This window comes from Ovis canadensis, chromosome 22 (genome assembly GCF_042477335.2).
Source record: "Ovis canadensis isolate MfBH-ARS-UI-01 breed Bighorn chromosome 22, ARS-UI_OviCan_v2, whole genome shotgun sequence".
Classification (NCBI taxonomy): domain Eukaryota; kingdom Metazoa; phylum Chordata; class Mammalia; order Artiodactyla; family Bovidae; genus Ovis; species Ovis canadensis.
This window is the reverse complement of record NC_091266.1, coordinates 52,512,597-52,535,129: the sequence shown is the minus strand read 5'-3', so window position 1 is coordinate 52,535,129 and position 22,533 is coordinate 52,512,597. Positions and strand designations below refer to the sequence as shown.

At 42.4% G+C, this 22,533-nt stretch overlaps 2 protein-coding genes across 4 annotated transcripts in view; one reads left to right on the top strand and one right to left on the bottom strand.

The window, feature by feature from the left end:
• The window catches only part of SHTN1 (shootin 1), a 113,990-nt gene extending 107,795 nt beyond the window's left edge, over positions 1 to 6,195 (top strand). For both annotated transcript variants that reach the window (XM_069567572.1, XM_069567571.1), the window contains exon 17: positions 4,369 to 6,195. In XM_069567572.1, the coding sequence (XP_069423673.1) occupies positions 4,369 to 4,579 (211 nt within the window). In that variant the 3' untranslated portion in view covers positions 4,580 to 6,195. The remainder of the gene's footprint in view (positions 1 to 4,368) is intronic.
• A 2,228-nt stretch (positions 6,196 to 8,423) lies between these two features.
• Positions 8,424 to 22,533, bottom strand: part of ENO4 (enolase 4) — a 28,523-nt gene continuing 14,413 nt past the window's right edge. For both annotated transcript variants that reach the window (XM_069567573.1, XM_069567575.1), the window contains 7 exons: positions 18,850 to 18,906; positions 17,397 to 17,564; positions 15,197 to 15,322; positions 13,670 to 13,865; positions 12,022 to 12,089; positions 11,354 to 11,471; positions 8,424 to 9,307 (listed from right to left, as the gene is read on the bottom strand). In XM_069567573.1, coding sequence (XP_069423674.1) covers positions 9,186 to 9,307; positions 11,354 to 11,471; positions 12,022 to 12,089; positions 13,670 to 13,865; positions 15,197 to 15,322; positions 17,397 to 17,564; positions 18,850 to 18,906 — 855 coding nt within the window. In that variant the 3' untranslated portion in view covers positions 8,424 to 9,185. The remainder of the gene's footprint in view (positions 9,308 to 11,353; positions 11,472 to 12,021; positions 12,090 to 13,669; positions 13,866 to 15,196; positions 15,323 to 17,396; positions 17,565 to 18,849; positions 18,907 to 22,533) is intronic.

Sequence of the window (22,533 nt, the reverse complement as noted above, 5' to 3'; positions counted from 1 at the left end):
ATTACCATTTGCAATTGTTCTGATTCTTCTGGTACCAGTACCAGCTGGAGTTAGGTTTTCCCTTTTACTAGCTAGTGGCCCCATCTGCCCCGGCCTCACCTTCTGGCCCTCTTGCAGGGAGGGAAAAGTAACTGCTTTCTGAAAGGGCAACCAAGTAGTGTTGAGTTGGCCAAAAAGTTCATTTGGGTTTTTCCATAAGATTTTATGGGAAAACCCGAATCAATTTTTTGGCCTGCCTAATACTTGGGCATTAGGCTTCATAGAGTGGCATAGATTAGTGTATTTTCTCCTAGCTTTTAGTTTGCTTTCTGGTTTTTCTTTTTGTCTTGGAATAGCACTTAACAAATGATTGAAAATGACTCACAAAAACACCTATTTGAATGGATCAAAAAATCACTGCTACTCTGTTGTGGTAAGAAAAAAAATACTTGACAGGAAGTCAAGATGCCACAATGTTAATCCTTATCTGCTATTAACAAATTGTGTGCCCACACAAGCATTTAACTCAGTGTTCTTCGGTGTCTTCACCTGACAAATGAGAAGGATGGACTAGTTCATGTCAGTAATCCCTCTCAGCCTGAACAGTCCATGATTTGAGTCTTCATGTCAGCTCTAAAATTTAAGCTTTGCTTGGAGAGTTTGCAGCTTACAGGAGAAGGTCTGCCATCCTCTTTATGAATACTGACTTTAATTCCTTATTTGGGATCATTGCTTTTAGATGAATTAAAGTAGAAAAACTGAACCAAACAATGGTATACTGCAGTTCCTATTGGATTGTTGTGTTTGAGCACCTGGGATTTTTCACCTTGGGGAGAAGCTTCAGTTTAACCTTCTAGAACCTGCCACCATGGCTGCCTAGCGCAGGAGCCTGGGTTCTGGGTACCATCACTGTGGGGCTTTCTGGCTCTTCCTATAAGATCAGACTGGAGGTACGATGAGGCCCCTTATTCCAGAAGGAGCCCTGGGCAGCTCCCCCGTGGGAACCAGGAATGGACTTAATGATGTCAAACCAGGAAGAGCTAGGTTTAAGTCACAAAGGAAAAAAAAAAAAACAAAAACAAGGGATAACTCCAAAGGATGAATTTCATATTTATAGATTGGAAAGATGCAGGTGAAAACAAGGTTTTAGAAAGAATCTGTAAACATACCAGAATTAGCCTGTGGCATCATCATTGTGCTTTTAGAAGATGCCTTTGGTAAAAAAGTTACGTGATATTGTGGGAGAATCAGGAACAGGGAGATAGGAACTTCTGATTCTTGTCTTAGCTCTGCCACCAATAAGCTGTATGTTGTAGGTCTTGCCCCTCCCCTCTCCAAACCTCATTTTCCTTATCTGTAAAAGAACCAGCTGGGCTAGATGATTGCCATAGTCCCTTTTAGCTTCAACCCTTTGGAATTCCAAGCCAGTGGTCATTATCTTTAAGAAACTAGTTAACTCTGATTCTCAACACATGGATTCAAAGTTTTCCACTGTGCCAAGTTCAGTGATAAGCAAAGGAGTTCTCAAATTGGAGTCTACACGTGACTTAATAATAGGTTAATCTATTATTGAGAAGCTTACTTCAGGAAAGAACAGCAATTCTCTGGACTGAGACAATTCCAGGAAAATTGCAGCCTGGCCATACAGAGTTTCTGAACTTTCAGTTGAGTCAACATCATTTGTTGCTGTTGTGGAGCCCCAAGAGCACTTCCTGGAAGTTTTCAGCCTCCAGCTGATGAAGAAAGCATTTTTAGGATACGTTCACCACCACTTCACCTGCAGACACATGTGGGCATGAAAACATCCATGGTAGTTCTACAAAAGTGATGAATGAAGGTCAGTATGGGTTGATGGAAATTGCTCACCTGGAATGAGATTGATATCTCCATTGCAGGTGTCGAGCAGACTGGCCAACTTATCTGGTCTAAGCCAGCAGTGGGCTTAGACCCAGTGTCTCGGAACCAGACTGGGGACTTGACTGGCAGATTTTATGTGACTTTGACTGTAACAGTTTAGCTAGGCTGGAACTTCATTTTCTAGAATTCCCTTGAATTCTCTTACCCATTTGTTTCCAGGTTAGGCTTCACCACAAGAGAAATTGGCATGAGATTTAGAAAGTGGAAGTGACATCATAATAGTCTTTTTTTTTTTTTTAATGCTCTGAAAGTGTGTGTAGGGCAGGTGCTTTTACTGCTCATGCGCGTTGTCACCTAGTTGGCGTGTGGCACAGCTGCCCCCATCTCCCCTTCTAGCTTCCCCAGATCTTGGGCTAGATGCATGTGTGAATCCATGTGGAAGGGCTCCAGGTTTACCCTGAAGCTCGCCTGCATCATCAGGATTGGGGATTGTGAAAGAGATGGGGCTCTTGTTTGTCCTCAGCTTCTTGCTGCTTCTCACCTGCACGACGTGCTGATTTCAGGCCCAGTATCATACACAGACTCACGTAGACTGCCTGACTGGCTCTCTCCATTGCCTGAGGTCTAACCTGTCATGAATCCTTATGCCTTTCATGGTGGTTCTGCTTCTCCGACCATGGGTTCGGGCTTTCAGGTGTTCCCTGGGTCAGAGAAAGTCAAGCCAGATACCACTGGGGTAAATTCATCCCATGGTGATTGCCAGAACACAGTAACAGATATCTTGAGAAGTGGATCTTTGGCCACAGTAGGTGGGCAGTGTCAGAGCTGTCTGCTAATGAAAAGGGTGTTGCCAGCTTCAGGCAAAAATAAAGGAATCTGTCCTCACTACAGCGTAACTTTCCTCTCAGGCCTCTGGTCATCTCTCTGCTTTTACTCCTCCAAAGAAGACAGTTATGTGCTAGTTACTTATTGATGATAATCAAGTCATACAGTATAACTGGAAAGCCCTATAGTGGTTTTCAAACATCTGGACAGATCTCATAGTGATAGGTGATAAAACCGTGGTCCCTGGGTTGGAGTTTTGTTACCTGTGGCTGGATCGTGCAGGCCACTTTGTCTCAACAGTTGATCATTTGTTCTTGTTGCTTTTGCTGTACAATAGAGGTATCCAGACCTGCTCACACAAAAGCCTTGGTTTCTGAGCATTCATTCTGAGCCTTTCACGCACAGTAGTTCATTAGTATTCGCTCATTTGTTTACTCCACAAATGGGGCTGCTCTGGGTACTGGCGTACAACTATGAACAAAGCTAAACAGTCCAACTCACGGATGCTTACATTTTACTTAAAGAGACAGACACTTAACAACCAGTTATTTCACTGTAACTATGGTAAGTCCAACAAGGGAGAAGTATGAGGCAGTAAGGGAGTGTCAACCAGCAGGTCTGACCTAGGGGTCAGGGAGTAATAGACATCAGCTGATCAGGGAGACTAGTAGAGCAGTGGGGAGACCTGGCCAGCAGTTCGTCAGTACTCATCCTGACATCCAGAGGTGGACATGGGAGAGAGGTGTGCTGGGTCATGGTTAACGTCCTAGCAACCACCAGGAAAACCAGATAAGTCTGAATAGCCTCTGCCCTGCCTACAACACACCCCTCAACCTCCAGGCATCAGATCAGCAGTCCAGCCCCTTCAGATGGTTGCTGCTGTCCTGTCTTCTGAGAGGACTAGGTGCCCACAGCCTAATCTCCTGACACGTGGCAAGAGAAGAACATTTCAGGACATCTCCACTTCCACAAGGAAATTATTGCCTATTTAGCTGGAGAAGCAGTAACTTCTTACATCAGAAGAGAAGAGAGGAAACCTCGGTGGAAAAAGAAACTGCCATTTGAAATTCAATAAGAAATTTCTCAAATGTGATTCGCCGTTTTAGAAAAAGTGGTAACTTGGCATTTCAGCTGACTCTCTAGATTCTCCCATCCGCCCTCATTCCTCCCCAGGTCTGACCAGAATCGTTCCTGCCAGCAAACTGCAGCAGCTGGCACGTCTCTCAGCTGCCCATGGGGGTGGTGGTGATTTATTTCCCTCCTCCACGCAGTCTCCTCAGAGTGAGTCTGCAACTCCATGTGCCCTGGGCATGCACGGGAGGGACTGCCTCCTTCCAGCTAAGCAGAGGTGGGGCAGGAGTCAGGGGCAGCAGGCAGTGGGGTGGTATGCGCAGAGGACCTGTGAGCTTTGTGCTTCTATGAGCAGAGTATGCGATTAAGCAGGTAGGTGCCTTTGGCTTTTTAACACTTCCGCAGTTAATTGCTCTGACTTTTTCCGCCTTTCTCCTGGCCTTGTGTTCCTAATATGTAATAGCTTTTTTTTTTTTTTTTTAATGGTTGGCACCTCAAAGACCACTTTTTGCATGTTGATTAGACTTAGAATGTTTTGGGTTTTTTGCTCCTCTGAATCCAGGAATACGGAAAGATCAATGATTTCTCTCTTTGCTTTTAATTTTTTGTTTGTTTGTTTAACTGTTCACCCCCTAGGCCTCCCAGTAACACTGGATATCAGAAACAATACATTGGCAGTGGAAAACAAGCCACACCGGTTGTAGTTTTAGATCCTGTTTCCACACACGAACCTCAAACCAAAGCCCAGGTCGCTGAGAAAGATCCAGCTCAACACAAGGATGATGACGTTGAAACCAAACCAGGATACAAAGAGAGAGAGACAGACACCAGCAGCTCCAACTGCTAATCCGTAAACCGAAGGCTGGCACGTTCGGAAGTCCTTTTGTAATGAGCACATGATTAGTTTTGGTGTATTGGCAAGAGCTATAGACATTCTGTTCTTGTCACTGTATTCAGAATATAGGTTCTTTTCTGATGTCACTTTTGTTAGTTCACCTATAAATATATAAGTAAGCTATTTAGCAAAATACACATTCTTTGTAGCTTTTTTTTTAATGTTTATAGGGATAAGATTTTTTTCTAATTACTGTATTAAATGTGACTTCTTTTAGAAGATAACAAAAAATTCAGATGTTATCTTCTTAGGTAATGTGCATACTGCTAATCAAATGTAATGATGAAAGGTTGCAGCACTTGTGTATAATTGGATAAACAGAACTGACTAGCTTAATAAGGTGATTTAAAAAACAAACCCAGAGAAGCTTCTGTTTTGCGTATCTGCTCTTTTTTTTTTTTTTTTTGATGGAGAAACTTCAGTAGCATGGAAATTGTTAGGCACTGTGGTATACAAATTACTTTCTAGGATATACTGAGATAAGCTTAAAATTTCGGGAGCTGATGTCAAGCTAGCAGTCTCATACTCAGTGTTAATTACACACGTTATTAACTATGGGATGATTGTGTCCAAAGCCTCCCAAAGACTTTGGAGGGAATGCTCTAGTGGCCTGAATGCAGAATTGAGGTGAAGTCCAAAGCTTGAATTTAATAGAGTATTATCTTGGTAAACAGTGTGTTCAGTGCTATGAGTCAATTGTGTTTTCTCATGTACTCATGTGGCACAAGTACCATATTTTATCACAGTTCTTACGTACAGTGAAGATAAGTGACAAGCATACAATTTCTTGCTTCACTGCTGTTTCACATTACACAAGTTTGTTGTTTTGTTTTGTTTGTTAAGAAATTAGGTGATAGTCTCTAAAAATACAAAGTTTCCATCTACCACAGTGAATAAAGAAATGTAATCAGGGATTAAAAAAAAAAAGACTTGCAGCTTTTCAAAGTTGATTGTTTCAAAATTGGTGTTTATTTAAAATAAGTGGTAATGTACTTGAATGCATTTTCTTATGACAATGATTCAGTAATGGTAATTTTACTATTAAAGAAAGTAAAAGGGTTAGTTTTGTTAGCATAGCTCAGCATGAAGCTGTCAGGTGTTTCTCACCTAAGGGCGGAAGAAAATGATAGTAATAATTGCAGTAGTTGTATTTTATTTTTGCACGTATGCTAAACATAGGCTTGAAAAGGTGGTTAGGCAGGTAAATGTACTTCCTGAATTTGGAGATAATTATCCTTCTGTAGGTTCGTTATGCTTGGCTGTTTCCATGTTTCTTCCAGTGATGTTTTTACAGTTACTTATCAGTTTACTCATAGGGAATTAAAATGTAAGGCTTTTCAACTGTGACTTCCCCTGATTGAACAATACTGCTGTATGATATACAAATTACAGACGGCATTAATTCACTGAAATAAGGTCTGTTATGCTGTGATTTGAACTCTCCTCAGCACATTTATTAAAAAGCACCAATAGTTTCCCACTAAAGGTCACTTGTGGTTGTTGATATTTTTGGTTTACTTCCCCAAACTTGACATCCTTTAATAAAAACATTGTATAAGACTTGATAAGTTTAGTAATTTTTAATAATCCACAAAATGATTTCTTTTGAGGAATTTTACGCTACGTTTCTTCCTGCTTTCCCCATTCCTGTGTATATTGTCAGTCTGCTGGCATGTCTTAAAGGTATTTAGAAATTCAAAATTCTGTACATATGTAATTCCATCTCTCATCACACACCCTTTCCAGGGTAAAGAGTCAGTCATCTGGCGAAATGTGTTAGCTGGACCAGGCAACATTTAGTCGTTGGTATTCTGAAAGGGTTCTTCCTTTTTCTGAGCTGCTTATTCCTTCACCATGATCACAAAGTATTTAAAATTACTTTGATAAAATTAATTCTAGTACCTTTTTGTAGCTGAGCTAGTCTCATATAAACTCACGTCCATTGGTTTCAGCACTTGGTCATTCCTGTGGAAATTCCTGTGGTGTTAACAGGGCTAAAACCATGCAACCTTGATTGGCCTGAGTAAAAACAGTGGACGTTTTGGCTCTGACTCTTTGTAGCTTCAGTTGTGTCTGACTCTTTGCAACCCCTGTGGACTGTAGCCTGCCAGGCTCCTCTGTCCATGAGATTTCCCAGGCAAGAATAATGAAGTGGGTTGCCATTTCCTTCTCCAGAGGATCTTCCCAACCCAGGGATCAAACCTGGGTCTCCCATATGGCAGGCAGATTCTTTACTGTCTTCAGACTACTCACCAGTAATTCCTCCTTCCTTACCTTTTTTGGTAACAGTAAAATGTCTATTAGAAATGGAGTAGGGCAGGTAAAGATTACTGTTCATTATCCTTCCATACTATTTTTAGGATATTTGTCAGGTAAATGATAGTCTGTTTCACAGAATGTTAAAAACAAGGCTTGGATGATTTTTATAAATGCACACCATACATGTTTAGGGGCTTCCCTGGTGGCTGGATGGTAAAAAAATCTGCCTGCAATGCATGAGACGCAGGTTTGATCCCTGGGTTGAGAAGATCCCCTGGAGAAGAGAATGGCAATCCACTCCAACACATATTTAATCATTTTAATCACGGAACAGCTTCAGCTTATGTGGCAATAAGTTGTAGAGAATGGATAAACATCTCTCATCATCAGTGACCTTAGGAAGGTCATCAAGCAGCCCTTACTTAAGGACTGGATTTGAAGTTTCTTCCAAGCACTAACATTCCCCAGTCCCCCTGCCATTTCTAATAAAGGGTATGATGAGTTTCTTTCATCTCTTTATATGTAATATCTTCAGTTCAGTCATTCAGTCGGGTCTGACTCTTTGCGACCCCATGAACTGCAGCACACCAGGGCTCCCTGTCCATCACCAACTCCTGGAGTTTACGCAAACTCATGTCCATTGGGTCCATGATATGGTTTATATCTATTACGTGTCCTGTAACGTGTGTAGAGAGAGGAAATATATAAATAGAAACAGTGCTTATCACTCTCAGAAGCTTAAAATGCTAATGTCCATTTGGTGACCCCAAGCCTCAAGTGAGGTCAAGGAGAATAGGGAGTGCTCAGCACTGAAATTAGGGTTGACTTGGTTGAGGTAATAAGTCACCTCTTTGGTTAATTTAATTTAGTTATTCAGTTACTAACTTAGTTGTACATTTTTGTTGTGGCTTCATTCGGTTATAATTTGTATCACAGTTTCAGGGCATACTCTCACATGACCTCCCATATTTCGTGTGTGTGTGTGTGGGGGGGGTGTACATGTGCAGAGGCTATGTGAACACTTACCCATTGTTTATTGCTAAGAATCAGGAAAGGCAACCACAATCACGCACTGTGACACAGCTCTTTCAACTTAAGAGTGATACCAACCAACCCTCCTGCCTTGGGCTCTGAACGAACCTGCCACGGAGCCTGTTTTAAGTCACTGCTTTGAGAGTAAGGCCTTGGCTCTGCCATAAGATCATTACATCTCCCTGTTAGTACTCTTCAAATGGAGAGGTCCTTGGCGTGCTTAGAAAACTTAGAGAATACACCAGAAATCTAAACTTAGCCAACTTTCTCACAGGTCAGTATGTAGCAATTTATGTAATTTGGGGGGAAAACATGGTAACTGAACAGAGGATTTAAGTCATATAAAGCCACTGGATATTATTATATTTACAGGTCAGTGTTTGAATATGGTTGGTTTTGACTCTCCTCAATCACCCCAAAACCAGCTTTCAGAAAAGACAATCTATATGTCGTATCATTTTTAATTACCTACTAGATGCTATAATAAAAATAATTATGCATTTAATGGCTTTAAGAGTATTTATTCATTCACTGAATGAATAAATTCAGTGTTTACTGAATTTATACTCATTTATTTTCTCATTTATACTTATTCCAAAAAGGCTCTAAGGAGATTCCCCAGAGATATAAATGATAGATGAAGAATTAAAATTTAGAAAGAGGTGGGAATCAGAGAAAAGGGATTTGAGGGTAGGAAAGTTAGAGGAAGCTGTTTGGCTCTTAAAACAATATGTGAAACTCCCACAGTTTTGCACGAGGTTGGCTATAAAACTGTGTGTGTGCTTTCTACATGGATATTTAAGATAAAAAGAGAAGATGTATACCTTTTCCTGGCAGAGGAAGCTCCCAGTGTAAAAGATGTTTGTTTTTAGAGATGTTCTGACTAGTAAAGTATGAGGTGTTTGAACTGAGTGTGGAGTTGGTGGCAAAAATATTGGACTGTTCTACTGGGTCAAGACCCCTCCCCCTCAAATGGACATATACGAACATGTGCAAGACAGTTTTTCCCTGAACCAGAGCATGAGCATGTACAAACAGGATCCCCACAGCAATGTGACAGCTGGAAGACACGTTCACAGGTATAATTTCAGGCAAAATACTATCTCTGTCTTTCACCAAACAGTGAACGTAAAGGAAGAAAAAGCACACGAGTTAGTGAAGTTTTTGGAGCAAAAGCAAAATGAAGATTTCCTCCAGATCAATCAGTCTAATAGTCTGAGTGGTGTGGCTGTCAGCTGGGGTGCGTGCAACCCCGGTGGGAAGACGCTCAGAGTTTGGTGTGTTCCTCCACAACCTCTGTGGGGAAGATGGGCTCAGGGACCTCGGGTAGCTCGCCAGCCTTTTCAGCTTCCTCATTCCAGTAGAAAAATGTGTGTTCTTCATTGAAGCCTATTAAAAAATGACAACAATAAAGTTTACTAATTCAGTGGCTGCTTTCTTTTTTTTTTTGGCTATGTGACATGTGGGATCTTAGTTCCCTGATCAGGGATCAGACCCATGCTCCCTGCATTGGAAGCACAGGGTCTTAACCAGTGGACCAGCAGGGAAGCCCCTGGTCCCAGTTTTTATCTTTGTTACAGGATTTAAAGGAAAGCAGCTTCAGAACTGTCCAGAGGTGTCACACCATTAGAAAGGATTCTAGAACTGCCAAAAAGCGGGCCTGTCATTGGTTATACGTTAGCTGCAATATAGTCTGTTCAGTTTGCATTGTATCCTTAGACAACATTCTGGAACGTTTGGTGTACAGCGGACTTTGGGCAGAGGCTGAGCAGCATAGGATAAGAGGAAGATGAACTGGAGGGAAGGCCAGTGCTCTTCATGAGACAAATCATTGCCAACTAACTATTCCAAGGTCAGCCTCTGTCGACTTAGACTGTTGCACTCAGGTCCCTGTAGCAGGAACACTGTTTTAAGGGCTGAGCTTTTGCCAAGATTTCCTACGCAACCTCTCAGTGGAGTGGTTTGCTTTTCCAGTTTTTTTGGTCCCCCTTCACATGTATTGACCATTGCCAATTCAGCAAAATCCTCATTAATCTGTTAATCCATTCCGGAATGCTCAGGGGCCGGCACTGTCACTAGGGAGGAGCTGGGCCTCCGGTCAGTAGAGTCCTTTTTGTTGCCCTGAAGCAGCTGTTCCCCTTGCGGTGAAGTCTGGTTGGAAATGTGATCAGTCATTTAGGGAATCTAAAGCTTCAACGAGTCAGGATGACAAAAATTAATCAGACAATAGGTGGGAGCCATATAATTTTACCCATTTGAAAAAAAAGCCCTCGTTACACACTAAATAATACGAACTTTTGACTGCCCTTACATGACTGAGACATAGTCTCCCCATTATATCTTTTTTTTTCTATAAATCTTAGGATGTGTGTCAAGGTCATTACATATGTTAAATGTGACAAACTTATAGTTACTATTTCTACTGGTCCCTGAAAAAAGTGCCTATACTGAGTAGGACTTCCTTGCTTCTCCACAATACTTTCTGTAATATATCTATCTCATTCAAGAGTTACATTTATGCCAGTGGCTGGCCCCCAGCCTTTTTGACACCAGGGACTGGTTTCATGGAAGACAATTTTTCCATGAAGCAGGGGGAGGGTGGTGAGGGGATGGCTTTGGGATGATTCAAGTGCATTACATTTATTGTGCACTTTGTTATTAATTACATCAGATCCACCTCAGATCATCAGACATTAGATCCTGCAAGTTGCGGACCCCTGGCCTGATTTATGGTAACAAGTATGTCAGCACTACTTAAATAACATCCTTTTTTACAGTATGTCAATTCCATTTTAAAATGCAAATAGTTTTAGAATTTTGCAAAGACAAGTATTAGTCTCTTTAAACGTCTTTGCATGCTTTCTTTTGGCTGTCACAGTAATACATAAAGAGTAAAAATGCATATTGGGAGTTTTCTCTCCAGGTAGCTGGCACATAAGCTGCTTCTATCCATGCAGATTTACAAAGTTTGATGTCATAAATGACTGGTTCATTTCTCTTGAGACTAGTCTTCCCAAGGTACGTTAAATTAACATGCTGTCTACTTAAGACAAATTGTTGCCAAGAACCACCAGGGAAACATCTGTCTTTAACTTTCTTGGGCTGTGCAGAGAAACCTTAAGTATAATTTGGACCATAACAAAAGGTAGGCTTGGAAATTCCAATCAATTAAGTCTATTGAAAAGCATCACACAGCCTATTCATCAAAAAAAAAAAAAAAAAAAAAAGGGCGAGAGTTTTAAACATTCAGGTAAACAGATAATCCATTAAGAAAACAAGGCACATTGTGGCGAATGCCATCCTGGTTTTGTCAGCACTTATTTATAGTCTTTGGATTCCCCTGCCCGCCTGCTGAGAGACTTCTATTCCTCCCTCTCCCAATCTTTGTTCTCTTATTCATGGCTAAAGGAAAACAAAGCAGAAAGCAGCACATACCCAGTGTTCCATTCTGGCCAAGTTCTTCCTCTATAGTAAAGAGGCGGTTGTACTTGGTCACCCGTTCGCCACGAGAAAGACCTCCCAACTTGATAAACCGGACACCAAGTCCAACAGCCTAAAGGGACGAGGAACAGCTTATTTTAAATGGAGTCATATTTTGCTAAACTAAACTCTTTAGGGAGAAGGGACCCACACACTGTCCCTGTGTGTTTTGGTTTTACTCTCCTAAGTCAGTTTCTCATCTTACATGTATAAAGCGGCCTTGAAGTCAGTTTCTCACCTTACATCAGTAAAGCGGCCTGCTTACAAGCCGAGAAGACTCGGCGGACAGTGTGACTGTACATCAGATGCTATCCTAGTCATGTGAGTGTGCTGACTTTTATATAAGAACACTCTGGCCTTTATCACTTCATTTTAGGAGGTAAGATTGCAAGTGTGCACCTCAGTCATTTAAGTATGCTCATCATTTTCCCAGGACTTCAATTTTTCTTGTTTTTAAAAGTTCAAAGATTAGCTCTTTGCAAAAGGCAGCTGTCTGGGAGGAAGCAAATCTTTCATAAAAGGTTACATGACTTTGTCTGCCAAAGTCCACCGCTCTGAAACACCATTTTGTGATAAAAGCAGTGTTTTGGCTATTCTGCAACGGACTGGTTTTTAGCACTTACCAAATCGACAAGGCTGTCATCAGATGACTCTCCTTCTGTGCTTCCAAAGACAGCGATGAGCTTCTTACCTGTAAGCAGAGGAATTCTTTTCATTTTAGATGGTATGAATCTAATCAGCAGATACAAGCCTCCAGAATAAAACTTTAAAGTCTGCCAGAGGTTTAAAACTGTGAAGAGTCAATTTGTTGACCATCTGAGAATTCTAACTAGAAATTTGCATTTCTAGTACCCTGATTATATCTGTGTAGATAATGAACATTAAATGAATGCTATGTTTCATCGAATCTAAGATACCCTCGATTGTAAGAGGCACCATTATTACCACTAAAGAAGAAAAACGCTCAAGTTAGATTGACACATTTCTCAGACCACAGCTGTAAGACAATCATCCATGTTCAATGTAGAAAAATGTGCATCTTAGAGTCAAAATACAAGTAAGTACAAGGGCATCATATGCCTAAATAACAGATTTCACAATTCATGTAAAATTTTGTTCAAAGGAAAACTGTCTTTCTGAATGTTGACTTATTAGAAGAGCAGTGTTAACAGTACTTAATCAATCACGTTTAAAGATCTCAAACTCCCTTAAAATTTGCCAAAGCCCACAAAGACTGCAATCCAGAGTTCTTCCTGTGGTGACAGTGTTGTGTCTTACAGGCAGGAGTTACAGCAGTGATCTGAATGTCTGCCAAGTGCCAGGCCCAGGGAGAAAGGCCAGGCCCGGGGCGTCTCTCCCACCACCTGCAAGCCACCCTGCCTGGGCCCTAGACCGGGGCAGGCTGCAGGCGAAGGGACCACAGGCATTTCATTCCATCTGCTGCCACCAGCCCAGGGGCCTGGCTCCCAGTCTCCATCTGAGTCTTGCACCAGCTCTAAGACTAGCCTTCTGCTTAGTCCCTGAGATCCACTCACGATACTCATGTTTCAGGCCCTGTGCATACGTGAAGAAGACTCCCAAGAACACCCTGGAAAAGGAGGCAACAAGATGATGAGACAGTTGGATAGCATCATCAACTCAATGGACAGGAGTGTGATGTCTGGGAGATAGTGGAGGACAGGAAAGCCTGGGCTCTCAAAGAGTCAGACCCAGCTGAACAAACTGTGGCTAGTTACTACAGTTGAAAATATGGGATGAGAAAGATTCAGAGTAGCCAGTGAGGGGTGGGGAAAATTAGGAAAAGGCATCTGAAGAAGAAGAAGATCATTTAGGTCAAGAAGATCTGAAGGATCAGGACTAGTTAGTCAACTAAATGGTACAGGGCAAAGCATTCTAGGCTGAAGGAACAGCATGTTCCAAGACCTGTAGGTCGTAAAGAGCTTGAAACTTTTGAGGAACTGAAAAAAAGCCAGTGTGGGCTAATGATTGAAAAAAAAGAAATCACTGTGGTGTCCTGTGAAACTGAGAGCAGCAGCCTCAGCCATGTGTTTGTGGTAGCCCTCCCTGAAAGGGGCGACCTCCTGGGTGCGGCTGTTCTTAGAACATTATGAACTGAATCAGTAGTAAGGTACATTTTGCTATTTAGCACCAAATCACTCACAAACGGCTGGGGTGTTTTTTTCTTCCAAGATGGATTCCATGCTTTTTAGTGCCTGATACACTGTGTATTTAAGTTCATAATGAGTCTTTCAGATCTGTATTTCCACTCACCGTCAATGAGATTGGTTATTTCCACCAAGTCCGACATCGTGGTTTGGTTTGTGTGTTTTACGATCAGCCCGCTGTATTTGAGGATGCTGATGCTGCCCTCCTCTAGCAGTTTAGAGATGCTTTTGGATGCGGTGCCTGCAATTATGTAACACCTGGAACCAAGAGCATTATAGATGCTGTCCCACTGTTCAGAGTCCTGGGTGGATATTTAAGAATTGGTCATTACAGTGAATGGAGCATCATCACAAAACAATAGGAATCATATAGTAGACAATCAAAGTTAGACACCTTTCTGAGATATACAAGCTAGGGGTTTGGGGGGAGTTGTTTGTTTTTTGCATTTTTCAGCTGAATGCTGCTTGTACCACAGCCACACAAGTTAATAGGCTTCGTGGAATAGAAACCTAAAGTGGTTAAATTTGAGCTTAAAGATATAATGAATAAAATGTTAATACACATTAAATGCTTTTCTCCACATTGATTCTGACATCCTCCAAGCACAGGCTTTTCCCACCCACTGTGTTATCCACAGTGCTGCTAAAGACTGGCTGGTTGGAGGATGTTAATGTTATTTCTGGTAAAAAGACAATGGAAAGAAATGAGCCTGCAGGGCTGTAGACCCTCATTCCCAACACCCTTATTTTTAATTGGTGAGACCACCAAATGAAATGAGACGCTTATTTAAATAGTAATATACAGTCTTCCCAGCTGTTGTACTAGAGTTCCACCTGTCCCATTAGGACAGACAATACAGGTGCATCTTATCACATTAAAAAAGAGCTGTGGCCAGAGCCTAGGGACAAGAAGCAGACGATAACATCTGGTGGGATGCAAGATCTGGGCTCAGCATCTTCCACAAGTGCTGGTATGTAGCCTAGGCTGTGAAAGGAAAGATGGGACTCAGAGAGCCTGGGGCACCAGTAAGATCCAGCTCTCTTTCTATCCCTCAAATTTTAATAGCTGAGTTATCTCAAAGAGGATATCTGCTCACTATATCTAATGGCTCTCAAGTTCATAAAATCAAGAATGTAAGTTTTGAAGTTTAAGTGGGTTAGGAAGAGAGATAGTTGTAGGCACACAGACAGTCCTTGTTGGATGTGTGAACAGGTCAGAAAACCCCAATATCTCAAATCTTTTAAAGAATTTTTTTTAATGTCTATACATGTGTAGTAACTGAATTTAGGTTAAAAAACATTTGGCCTAGTTGAAGTTCTGTTTCCATGAGTACTTGGAAATGATGTGTGATTAACCTATTGAAGCACCAGCCAGCACAGCAGGCTCGTCTGCCATCACTTAGGCTGCTGGTAAACACATAAGTACTCTGAAGTGCTGGGGGATACGTGTTTTATCCCACAGATGGGCACACTCCTAGGTAATTCTGTTTCTGCTAGTCATTTGCCTGGTAAGGGCCTTTCTCATAGATGCCCAAATAAAATATCCCAGCCCAAATTACATTTCAAATCTACAGATCGAAAAGAATGAGACTTTGTTCTGTTTTATTATGAAATTCAAGGTGAATCCTGTTACCTCCTTCCTGAAAGGATCAATTAAGGCAATAATTGAAGGGAACTTGTTGATCAGATCCACATACAGGTCAACCATCTCAGCTGCATTTTTGTAGATCCCCATCATCACTTCATACTTTCCTTTACTCTGATAAGTGTAAAGAAGATATTAAAGGCTGAATGATGAGTTCTTCCAACATTAAAAATGCAATTCAACTTCATTTTCATTCATTTCATATAAAAGAATGCAGGTTATTTTCAGGCCACCCTCACACGAGAAATCTGTGCCTTTTACTTTAAATATCTGTTAAATATCAACCTGATAAAATCAAGCCTGCATTTCTCTGGATGCCCCATACAGCTCTTCCCACGGACTTCAGATGAAACCTTCTGCACAAAACAACTGCCTGCAGAGTAGGAGAGAAGTAATTCCTTACTTCAGTTTTAGGATGTGATGCCAGATACCTGGGTGCTTGGAAGATGGGCAATCACATAAATTCATAAACAGAATAGCAGTGCAAACCTGCCTACTCACTAGAACTACCATTGTTCAGCTCGAATTTAGCTTGTTTCCTTTACTGTGAATATTTTAAATTTGAAGGCAGGGCTAGACTTTTGAGATATGAACAGTCAATATGAAACGTAAAGAGACTTAGGTGAAAGCAAGCAGGCATGTCCTAGTAGTAACTATTGTTTTGGAGTGGAATTCTAGTGTAGCCTGTTCATCTGAAGTCTGGAATGCCCCCAGGTACTTTCATACAGGAGTGAACAGACCTGGAGAATTTAGTATGATGTCTGCAAACACAGCACCCTTATGTCCAGTCCAAATCTGTGTCCAGCAGTGGTACCTGGGGCATTTGGTATGGGGAGGGAGGTGGAGTGCACCAGAATGACTCTGATTTACTAATGCCTTCCTATGGCTGCTAACAGAATGGATTCCATTAGAATTAAGCAGGTTCCTAAGAACTCCATCACTGAAGAGATTCTGTACTTTTTTCACGTTAAAAAGTGGTTAAGAACGCTTAGTTTCTATACTGCAAAACTTATACAATCTTGTCTTGTCAGAGAGGAAATGCTTTGAACTAACTTTTTCAGTGACTTTGAACTAACATAAGAAGAATTATCTGCTATCTAGCTAATGCATTTTACCTAATATAAGCAATAAATATCCAGTCTCACTAGCGCTAGGAGTCAGTATATTCATAGTTCATGGTATACGTTGTAGATGAAAACATGCAATTATTTTTCTTAATGGTATGCCTAGGAACCAATCATTATGTGAAGAATAGAAAATTACCTTAAACATTCTTTTCTGTGCTTAGTTTCTTTAGAAAACTAAAAACTTTAGAAGTCAGCTGATACTTAGGTTTCGAATATACTATTCAAGATTTCCTTTGAAGTAAAAAATTAGAATTGCAAATTAAAGTGGAATCCTATTTGGTCATGTCCCCTGAATTTGACATTAATTACCATTACTAATTATTCTCTAAAAACTTCAATAACTTGGAAATACTTTTTATATTTAAAAAGTGAGTCACCAGCAAAAACTCCAAGAACCATGTGTCTAGAAGAGCTTGTCAAGTCATAGTTACAATTGACTCACTTTTTATGCTTGACCAATTCAGCATTCATCAACCAAATGAATGTACTCAGCAGAACATACCAATTTGTTAAATTATTTTTCAGCAGTTCTCATGATTTCAATGTAAGCAACCCATTTAGTCACTTTTATTACAGAATTTCTCTATATAATTATTATGACATTTCCTGTTAAAATTTAAAGGTATATGGTTATGTTATTATTGTCCATCAGAAAAAGACTGTAGGCTTCCCTGATGGCTCAGATGGTGAAGAATCCATCTGCAATGTGGGAGACCTGGGTTCGATCCCTGGGTTGTGAAGAGCCCCTGGAGAAGGATATGGCAACCCACTCCAGTGTTCTTGCCTGGTGAATCCTCACGGACAGAGGAGCCTGGCGGGCTACAGTCCATAGAGCTGCACAGAGTTGGACGCAACTGAGTGACTAAACACAGCAAAGCACGTTGTCTGGTCATTAGCTAACCTGGCCTTCCCAACTCCATTTATATTTGGACCCTGCCATGATATTACTTGAAAAAATAGAATTTGTTTGGAAATATAAACAGATAGGTTCCTCTTCTGAGTTCTAATTTAAAAATAATGGGACTGAAACAAAAGGCAAAAACTCTGGAGTGGAAACTTACATAGTCCATCAGCTCATGTGCAGCACAGTTGATGGCTAGATGCAGGTTCGTTCCCAATTCTAGCCCCAGGTTCGCACAGATTCCTTGTATGAGGAGCAGTGGCTGCTCTATAGTGTCGTAATTAATGGTCAAACAGCCAAGATGGGACATCTTGCTGGTGATCTGCTGCTGCAGGATCAAGAAAACCACGCATGTGAATATAACACGCTAAGGTTCTTGGAGCTTCTGGTGGTTGGCAGTTAATAACCAGACTCAGCTCTACAAACACAAGGTCCTCTGACTCTCCGTTCACCTTGTCCTAGTTCCCGCTCATGTCTGCATGACCTCTGGGCAGATAAGTGTTCTACAGTATCTGGGAACAGTTTTGTTACTCCCGAGGTTTTCAAGTTTGACCTGGGAACACACTCCTCTCTCTTTAGTTGCCCATGTCATCTCTCTATTGGCTCTACCACTGAACACGGGCTGACTTGAGCCATGACTACCAGGCTGGTGAGTCTTCAGTCTGTCCCTATAAGTGTCTGTCCTGCCTGTCCCTAACTCTGCCTTCTTCCTCTAGACCTGCTCTTTCCTGTGTCCCATTTTCCTTTAGAAGGATATAACTGTTAAAAGGCCACCTGATGCAAAGAACTGACTCATTGGAAAAGACCCTGATGCTGGGAAAGATTGAAGGCGGGAGGAGAAGGGGATAAGAGAGGATGAGATGGTTGGATGGCATCACCGACCCAATGGACATGAGTTTGAGTAGGGTCCAGGAGTTGGTGATGGACAGGGAAGCCTGGCATGCTGTAGTCCACGGGGCCGCAAAGAGTTGGACACAACTGAATGACTGAACTGAACTGTTCAAAGGGCTTCTCAGGTGGTTCACACAGTAAAGAATCCACCTGCAATGCAGGAGACCTGGGTTCGATTTCTGGGTTGGGAAGATCCCTGGAGGAGAGCAGGGCAACCCACTCCAGTATTCTTGCCTGGAGAATCAGCATGGACTGAGAAGCCTTGCAGGCTACAGTCCATGGGGTCTCAAAGAGTTGGACACGACTGACTAAGCACAGTGCAGCACATCTGTAAAAATGTTTAAAAAAATGTAACTCTTCAAGAAAGGTTTTAAAAAGGATGGGCAACTCCAGCTGAAAGGACACAGCACAGAGGATGCACAACAGTGGAAGGAGGTGTGAGGACCCAAATGATCTTGGGGAAAGATCAAAGTCTGAGATTTCAGTGGGCCAGATGATTGCAGGCAGTGGTGGCCCAGTAGCCTGTTGCCGGAGAAGCAGGGATGGAATGATATTCCAGCTCTGGGAGCTGGCTGCCTGGGTCCCAGTCCCTTTGAAGCCATATCACCAAGCGATTTCTGTTTATGTGAGGCCTGGTCCTGGAGCAGAGTGACTATGGGAGAGGGGAGGCGGTGGGGAATAAATGACCTGTCATACAGAGTGGGGGAAATGCATTTACTTACTTGGCCTCTTTTGCCTCCATCGTGACTTTTTTTCGTCTCTGGCTTTGGAGGAGGGGACTGTGGGATAGAAGATAAAGATATGTTACTTGGGATTTTCAGACACGTCTGTGGCAGCAGGCAGAGCTTTTGGTCCTCTGACCTGGCAACTGCTTTGGGGCCGAGCTGGTCACGCTGCACCTCTACCTCTCTCTCTCTCTCTCTCTCTCTCTCTCTCTCTCTCTCTCACACACACACACACACACACACACATGGGTGATGCCAACCACTCTTTAACTTCATAAACCTCAAACCATTTCTCAAAATCAGGTATATGTTCCCTTTCATTCATTCTTACATTCTGTCTTCGATCACATGTGTGGGGTATGGGTATACATGTTCATGCATTTTTACTTATATAAGTATTCCCTCATCATGTCCTGACTCCTGCTGTGTTCAGGAATTCTTTTTTATAGGAGGGCATTAAGTCCCCTTCTTGTCCATAAGGAATAACCCCAGTGTGGGATTTGCTTTTAAAGGCCCAACATATTGTTTTAAATATTCTTACGGTGCAAACACTCTCACCTACAGGATAGGTTTGACTTTCGGAAATAGCTGATGGTCATTAAATCTGCTGGATCTGATGTATGTAATGTCATGTGACACTAAAAGCAAAGCAAATTACCAATGATACGCTCCCACGGTTTGCAGTATTGACAGCACACTGTAACGTGGATTTAGCCTTTTATAGGATGCACTTTGGGACTTCCTTGGTGGTGCAGTGGACAGAAACCTGTCCGCCAATGCAGGGGACGTGGGCTCAATCCATGGTCCAGGAAGATTCCACATGCCACAGAATGGCTAAGCCCATATATGCCACAACTACTGAGCCCAAATGCTATAACTGCTGAAGTCCATGTGCCTAGGCCCTGTGCTCCGCAACAAGTTCAGTTCAGTTCAGTCGCTCAGTCATGTCTGACTCTTTGCGACCCCATGGACTGCAACACGCCAGGCTTCCCTGTCCATCACCAACTCCTGGAGCTTGTACAAATTCATGTCCAAAGAGTCAGTAATGCCATCCAACCATCTCGTCCTCTGTTGTCCCTTTCTCCTCCTGCCTTCTATATTTCTCAGTGTCAGAGTCTTTTCTAATGAGTCAGTTCATTGCATCAGGTGGGCGAAGTATTGGCGCTTCAGCTTCAGCACAACAAGAGAAAGCCTGTGCAAAATCAACAAAGACCCAGCACAGCCATCCCCCCAAAAAGACGATATACTTTAATGCCCAGCAGTTATTGCCTCTATAAGCGGGGGCGTGTTTGTCAAGAATCAACAAGGTTCATACTCAAGTATACACAAATACAGAAGTCATCCTGCTGCTTTTCACTGTGGAGTCAGCTGAGCTTTCTATCCCTTGGTATTAATAAAAATAATATAGGAAGCGAAGTGATGTGCCAAGAGAGACAGCGAGACACACACACAGCACTGGCTCAGGAAGCTGTGATCTAGTGATGGCAGATAGTGAGATGCAGGTAACAACCAGGAGGAAGGCAGTGTGATGAGGAGTGCAGAGCTGAAGGGGACTCGGAAGAAGTGGATATCTGGTGGGAGGGGGGAACGTGGGAGTGCCGAACCCTCCAGGTAAAGAGCAGCATATTCGTGGCCCAGAGCTGAGCAAGGGCAAAAGCCATTTTGCAGCCGTGGCACTCTTGATACTTTGACTGGGTGATCCTCTGCTTGAAGGGCTGCCTCGTGCACTGTTGGATGTGTAGCCGCATCCCTTATCTCAGTGTTCTAGATGCCAGGAGAGCCTCAAACTGGGACAACCCAGAACGTCTCTGGGCATTGTCAATTGTCCCTTTGGGCAAAATCACTCCCCACTAAGAACCACTGCCTTAGAAGAACACAGTGATACATTTTATTTTGTCGAAATTGAAAAAGAAAAAATATCTCTATGACTTCATAAAATACAGTTTAAAAGGCAGGCAATGTGGTAGAGGAAATTAGGTATTAATGTAACATGTAGAAAGGATTGAAGCCTTTATTACAGAAAGAATTCCTAAACTATCAGTAAAAGATGAACACAAAAAGGGTAAAGAAATAAAGCATCTGCAGAGATTTGTGCAGAATTTTAGATGATTTTAAATACAAATCATGCTATATAATTGTATGTGTGATATTTGTGTGTATAAATACAAAACGAAGGCTAGAAGACCACACTCAATTTTAACAGTGGTCAGCTCTAGAGATGGAACTGGAACTGAGGGTGGTGGTGAGTGTGGGGTCCAGGCAGGTAGAGTTAGCACAGGGGTGGGGTGGGGGGGACTGGCTCTACCAGAATTTGAATTTTAATAAGAACATGCATGATCTACTTGTATAATTAAAAATAAACTGTATAATTAAAAATTTGAAAGTCAGGATGACTGCAGAAAGCTCAAATATCCTGAATCTCTAATATTCTAAGCTCGGTCTCCACCTGCTCTGACAGCCACCACCACTAGGCACTGCTCAGGGCTGGGTCGGCTCTGAGCACACTGCATATATTCAACTTGTATACTCCTCAAAATGTGTCATATCCATTTTGTGGGCGAGGAGCCTGAGGCAGAAAGGTTATGTCATTGGCACAAGGGCCCACAGCTGGTAAAGGGGCAACGCAAAAGGCAAGGTGAGGGTTAACTTGTCCAAGTCTGAATCTCTGCAGGCTGGTCACCTATAAGGAAGTTGGCCTCCTGGAAATCACCCTGGAAACTGGCTCCAGTATGAATATGTGAAAGTGTTAGTCACTCAGTGGTGTCTGACTCTTTGTGACCCCTTGAATTGTAGCCCACCAGGCTCTTCTGACCATGGGATTCTCCAGGCAAGAATACTGGAGTGGGTAGCCAGGTGCTTAAAGCAATTCTGATCAACTGTAGGGCATGGGCGCCAGCCACCTGACCCCATCACTGATTCAGTGCTGGCAAGACTGCACTGGAGCCAAAGTTCCTTCACATCATATTGAGATGGCATCTTGGCCCCCATCCTGCAGGAGAATCAGCTAGTGCGTCCTAATCATGTAGTTTAGAAGCCTCACACTATGTAACTGTGGGCTCAGGATTGGATCCTGGAACAGAAGAAGGACGTTAGTGGAAAAAACAGTGAAATTTGAATAAAGTCTGGAGTTCAGTTAGTAGTAATGTAGCCTTTCGGTTTCTTAGTTGTGATAAATGTGCTTCGGTGATGTGTCCTGTTAACCCTGGGGGAAACTGGGGTGAGGGGGTATTTGGGAACTCTGCACTGACTCTGCAGCTTCTCTATAAATGCAGCATTATTCCAAAGTTAAAATCAAGGATTGGGCCCCTCAGCCTGTGCCCTGTGCACGACCCTGGTCAGAACATGACTGTACATTCCTGCATCTGAACACGTATTCCTCATGCATCCGTGCACAGAGATGCACTTTGTGGACACAGTGGAGGAAGGAGAGGGTGGGACGATTTGGGAGGGTAGCATTGAAGCATATACACGACCATATGTAAGATGGCTAATAGGAGGCTGCTGTATAACACACGCAGCCCAACCCGGTGTGCTGTGACAACCTAGAAGGGTGGGATGGGGGTGGCATGGGAGGGAGGCTCTAGAGGGAGGGAATATATGTATACTTATGGCTGATTCACATTGTTGAATGGCAGAAACCAACACAACATTGTAAAGCAGTTATCTTCCAATTTAAATTAA